The sequence below is a fragment of the Elephantulus edwardii genome, unplaced genomic scaffold (genome assembly GCF_000299155.1).
Source record: "Elephantulus edwardii isolate Elephantulus edwardi_28Jun2011 unplaced genomic scaffold, EleEdw1.0 scaffold00079, whole genome shotgun sequence".
Taxonomy (NCBI): Eukaryota; Metazoa; Chordata; class Mammalia; order Macroscelidea; family Macroscelididae; genus Elephantulus; species Elephantulus edwardii.
Genome location: NW_006399829.1, coordinates 7164936 through 7171121, shown reverse-complemented (window position 1 = coordinate 7171121; position 6186 = coordinate 7164936). Strand labels below are relative to the sequence as shown.

General features: G+C 37.2%; 1 protein-coding gene across 1 annotated transcript in view; it reads left to right on the top strand.

Moving 5' to 3' along the window:
• The window catches only part of C6 (complement component 6), a 178257-nt gene that overhangs the window by 29097 nt on the left and 142974 nt on the right, over positions 1–6186 (top strand). The window contains exon 4 of the mRNA XM_006889585.1: positions 4709–4850. Within this exon, the coding sequence (XP_006889647.1) occupies positions 4709–4850 (142 nt within the window). The remainder of the gene's footprint in view (positions 1–4708; positions 4851–6186) is intronic.

Below are 6186 nucleotides of genomic sequence, written 5' to 3'. Positions count from 1 at the left end.
GCCTTATTTTTTGCCATTTCCTTCAAAGCAGCCTGAACTTCTTCTTCATCACCATAGGCTCTTGCTCATATGTTGTTTCATGAAATTCCTCTGTGTCTGCCAATTCCTTTTGATACAGTGACTCAGTATATTCTGTCTATCTTCTTTTAATACTTCCTGGACCATTTAATATTCTGCCTAAAGCATCCTTGATTACATGGGATATTTAACATTCTTATTTAGCAACACAACTCAAAGGAATTAATTCTTCTTTCATCCTTATTTGTTGTCTGGCACTCAAATTCATAGCAGGTGATTATTGCTTAAATCAGGTAAACTTAATCTTTGACCAACAATGAGCTGAAACTAAAATCTTGCTCTTTAGGAATTTGGAGAGGTCCCTGACAGCTGATTCCCCCGTTGTTATGCACCTGCAGATCTCCTGACTGCTTGTAGGTTGTTGATTGTGGATCTAAGCAAGATTAAATCAATTACAATTATCAAAGGAATCTCTGAAACTTGCTCAGGAACATAGAAAAGCCAAAGCAAAGAAATGACAAAGAGTGGAACACATTATCGTACATTAGGGTTTTAGTAGTAGATTAGGGTGTTTTTATGCATTTTTTGAGAATGTGTACTGTGCTAGTTAATATTTTAGAGTTGTCATTTTAAATTTAGACTACAGAATTTGCCATCAAGGACCTCTTTAGAGTCCTAAGCAGCAAGGATATCTGGTTAAAACTAATATGTGTGTCACCCAAGCCATGATATTTTCAACTGCTTCATATGCTTGTGAAAATTGAATGATGAATAAATAATACTGAGAAGGAATTCATGTCTTCAAACTGCAGTGTTGGCATAGATCATTGAAGATACCATGGATTTAGAAAAGAACAAACAAATATGTCTTGAAAGAAGCACAGCCAGAGAGCTTCTTAGAAGCAAAAATTATGAGACTTCGTCACATACTTTGGGAATGTTGTTAGGAGAGGCTATTCCTTGGAAAAGGACATATAAAGTGTGGCTTGGGGTAGGGAGGGGTGGGAAAGGCCCTCAATGAAATGAATTGACATGGTGACTTCACCAGTGGGCTTGAGCATTACCAGGATTGAGCAAATGGCACAAGATCGGGCAAGATCCCCATCTGCTTTGTAGAGGGTAGCTCTGAATTGGCATCAACAGCACCTAACAACAATAACAACAGATGCTCCATTTGGTAATAAATAGAATATGTCATTGCAGGAACACAGATCAGAACAAGTTCAGAGGAAAAAATATGTGTCATTTCTAATGCGTTACAACTTGAGGTCTAAGTGTGTGCATGCAGTGTACTGGCGAAGCATGCTGACTTTGAAAATTCTGCACTATTTACACTGCCCTTTATCTTTCACATTCTTTCTTTAGTATGGGACTGATTTATGCATTACAGTAACTCTTCCTTGAGCTTTTTGTTTTATTGAGTTTCCATAGCCTCAAGCATGAGTAGTATAAGGTCTATATTAGTTCTACAATCCTTTGATAAAAACATCATTATTTCTTATCTTGCTAATAAGCCTTCTCTAATGGCCCAATAAGTGTGAAAAGAGTAAAAATTCCTCATTTTGCAATTTATCCAATGCTCTGATCACAGAATTGTATCGTGTATTTCTTGCTCTTTATCTGTCTGATAAAATATGATGTTTAATCTCTTATTTTTTTAAGAGTAGCCATGTAAAAATTAGATTTTTGCATTAGTTTTCAAGTGCCAGCTTTCAAACTTCTTAAAAAAAAATGTAATGTGTTCATACTTTTAGAAGAAGCTTCTTTATTTCAATCTGAATTATACATTAAATTCTGCTTTGAGACAAACAAAAAGTACAGAGATATACTACTTGGAAAAAAAACAGAGCATCTTTCAATTCATACCTAGGAATTGATGGAAATTAAATTCCCTGTATTTTCAGGCTTACAGGATAATGTTAATGTTATTCATTGTAATAATTCTTAATAACAATGATTGAGAAGCAATACAAGATTTTTAATAATCAAAAGTAGACTTAATTATGTTCATTACATTCTACTTTTTTAATGAAGACTGTTAACCAAAAGAGTCAAAATAGTGTTTTCTGGGTAACGTTAAGTTAATAAAAATAGTTTAATTCAATAGACTATCCAATTTCCCCAGTCCTTTTAATTAATCAAAATAGTCTTGCATTGCTATAGTAACATGCTTGTCACAACTTCAAGTAATCAGCTGAATGACCTTACGTAAAACATTTAATCATTGTCATGTAAGACCCTACTGATACTAGCATTTGATTTCAAGCAAGAGATTGTGAGACAGAGGAGGGAAAATCCTTTATTGCATATAAGACATTTTAATTTCCCTAATATGTATTCTCACACTGATTTATAGGATTCTTAAGAAATTCCACAAATCAAAAAGAAAAGGGAAGCATCTGGGTACATAAGGTTTGTACCACTTTCTATAGACTTTCACTCAATTTTACACTTAATGCTGTAGTAGATAGGCAGTTACCTTGTTAAAAATAATTATATATAATACAAACTGGGTTTAGAAGATGTCGCGGGCACCAGAGATATTATCACCCATGTCAGATGGATCTTGACTAAGAGCAGAGAATATCAGGAAAATATCTGTGTTGTGCAAAGGCATTTGACTGTGTGGATCACAACAAGTTGTGGCTAACTTCGAGAATGGAAATCTCAGAACACTTGGTTGTGCTCGTGCAAAAACTGTACTCAGACCAGGAAGGAAGCAGTCATAAGAATAAAGCAAGGAAACAGTGCATGGTTTAAAATCAGAAAAGGAGTGCATCAGGGACGCGTCCTATCTCCCTACCTTTTCAAACTGCATGCTGAATGGATCATTTGGGAGGCTGGGCTTTATGAGGAGGAGTGTGGCGTCGGGATTGGAGGAAGAGTCATCAACAGCCTACATTATGCCGAAGCCACAACTTTGCTTGCTGAAACTGAGGAGGACCTGAAGCCCTTGCTGCAAAAGGGCAAGGACTGTAGTCTTCAATATGGATTGAAGATCAGCATCAAGATTCTCACCCCTGGACCAATTGGCAGAACCATGATAGATGGAGAAGATTTTGAGGTTGTTAACAATCTCAGCTTGCTTGGCTCCACTACCAACACTCTAGGCACCAGAAGTCAAGAAATGAAAAGACAAGTTGCATTAGGTCAGTCTTTCGTCAGGGGTCTTTCCAAGTACTGAGAAACAACACTGTCAGTCTAGAAGAGACAAAGATATGCCTAATCCAGACCATGGTCTTCATCATTCATTACTTGCTATGCATCAGAGATCTGAACAATTATTAAAGATGACAGAAGAAGAATTGATGCCTCTGAGTTGTGGTGCTGGAGCAGAATCTTGAACATACCACGGACTGCCAATAAAACAAATAAGTCTGTCTTGGAGAGGGTGAAACCAAGTTTCTCCTTGGAGGCTAGGATTTTGAAGCTCCATCTCACCTCATTTAAGCATGTGACCAAGAAGGATTTGTCCTTCGAGAATGACATTATGCTTGGAAAGGTGGAGGGACAGACCAGGAGAGGAAGACCCCAGATGAGATGGATTGACACAGTAACTGGGGCAATGCAGGTACGTTTGTCAGAGCCAGCGAGACTGTCTCAGAACAGAGCAAGCTTCAGAGCTTTTGTACATTGGATTGCTATGAGTTGGAGGAGACTTGACAGCACGTAACAACTACAACAACGTATAGCAATAATATGAAATAGGGATATATATAGTAAATAAAATGTACAATTTTATTTTAACAACAGTATATACACATAGAGATTATCCCATATTTAGACAGCATTTCTCTGAGTTGTGAATATTCCTCAGTCAGTCTCATCTTTTTTCTTGAACTTCATATAAATAAATCACATAGCATGGCTATTATATATATGGTTTCTTTTTGATCAATGGAATAGTTTTGAGATTCATCAACACAGCTTTGTTTATCAGTGTATGTACATGTGTATAAAATGACACTTCTTAGATAAAAACAGTGACCTTGAGTCTGCCATACTAGATCAAAACAAATTCTTACCCTAGCGTTAATGTTCCCATACACAACATGATCTTGATTCCTGCAACTCATTTGTGGTAACACAATAGGATTCTGGAGTTCATGATATCTTTTAAGACAATAAATATAGTTGTAACTAAATAATTCTATGTTGATTCTTGTATTCCAAAAAGGAACAAAAGTTTTTATGATAAAATTTAGAAAAATTGAAATCAAACAAGAAAATTTTATTTTCTTCTTCCTCTCTTTCTTTCTTTCTTCTTTGGATTACAAGAGACCTAGAGAGGTGAAACCAGGCTGCTCCTTGAAGGCAAGAATTTTGAAGCTTCATATCTCATACCTTGGGCATGTTTCCAGGAGGGACTAGTCCTCAGAGAAGGACATCATGCTTGAAAGGGGGAGGGACAGCTCAGGATAGGGAGACCCAATGTGAGATGAATTAACTAAGTGACTGGGGAAGTGAGATTGGGGCTTTCAGAGAAAATGAGATTGTCACAGGATAGAACAGGGTTCACAGGTATTGTACATAGGGGGTTACTATGAGTCACAAGCAACTCAGTGGCACATAACAACAACAAATTTTATTAAAAAGAATTAATACTTTCCTTTGACATTGAAAGCATCTCTATTCCTAATGCATGAATCCTTTGTTAAATGATAATTTATTGTGTGTCTTTCTTGGTCAGGCCGCTGCATTGCCAGCAAGTTAGAGTGCAATGGAGAAAATGACTGTGGAGACAACTCAGATGAAAGAAGCTGTGGAAGAACAAAGTCAATATGCCCAAGGAATTATTATCCAATCCCGAGTGTGCAACTAATGGGTGCAGGGTAGGTCATCTTTCTTTTTCATTTTTTAAGGAGAAAGGCTAATGATTTGAAAGCAGCAAGTAATGAAGCAAATGTAGTAAGTCATTGGTCTGCCTGCTTCACTACATTCTTGCTGCTCCAGTGAGTCCTGTCTCTGAAAGTGGTGACCATGTACTAGGGACTGTGAACAAAATCCTCACTTCTGGTAAAAATAAAGATTAGTGTGTATTTTAGGTCAGATAAGATTACAGACCTTTCATAGATATTGCTTTCTTTAATCCTCCCCACATCCTTACTAGATATTCCTGAAATAGGAACATTAGAATTTCTAAGTATGAAAAATTCTAGTTCTGATATCTCTAAATGGACTTAGAGCTGGTAGGTGCCAGGATGCATGCTTGGGGCTAAGTCTTAAATTTATAAGCAACACCTATAAATCTCAGGAGCAAATAGAAGTAGAGACCTTTGGAGCAGCACATTTTTAAAGCTTTTTTTTATTATTGATTTTAATGAAAATTTACAGAGACTTTGGATTTCCATTCATTCATTGTTGCACTTTTCTCCCTGCCCAACCTCTCCTGCCTCCTCCACCCCCCGCCAATTCACTCTTCTCTTTGAAAAGTAAAAGAAATTTTCTTTCATTGTTATACATTCCCTCCCCCGCAAGTCCACTCACTATGTAGCCTTCATTTTCAAAAGTAAAAGAAAAATTATTTCATTATTATGCAATCCCTCCCCCCCAAGTTCATTCCACTATGTAGCCTTCATTCTGTGCTCCTGTCATGACAATAATACGTAATCATATATCCCTTTTGAATAGTTCTCTCCCTCATCTGTTTCAATGAAGTATACATGATTTATCCCATCCTTCTCAGTCTCCCCCCACCCCCAAAAGTCAGTCCTGTTTTACAACAGTGGTGGTACATTTGAACTGTTTCCATGTTCTTGTGATGGTGAATAATGCTGCTATGAACATTGGTGTACAAATCTCAGTTAGTGCCTAAGTTCTTATTTTCTCAGGGTATATTCCAAGTAGTGGAATATCTGGGTCATGTGGAATTTCTATGTTCAGCTTTTTGAGGAAGCGCCAAACTGCCTTCCAGAGTAGTACCATTTACAATCTCACCAACAATGTATAAGAGTTACTATCTCGCCACATCCGCTCCAATATTTATTACTTTGGCCACCCGCTTCTGAAATAGCAGGCCTCTGAAAACCCTATGCACAACAGAACACACGCAGAATAACAGAAAGGGCAACCTAGGTACAACTATCAAGTATGGAAATACAAAGGAGGAGGAACAGTTGTAAGCAGACCTAGTGATTAGAACATGGAATGTGAGAGCCATGAATGTAG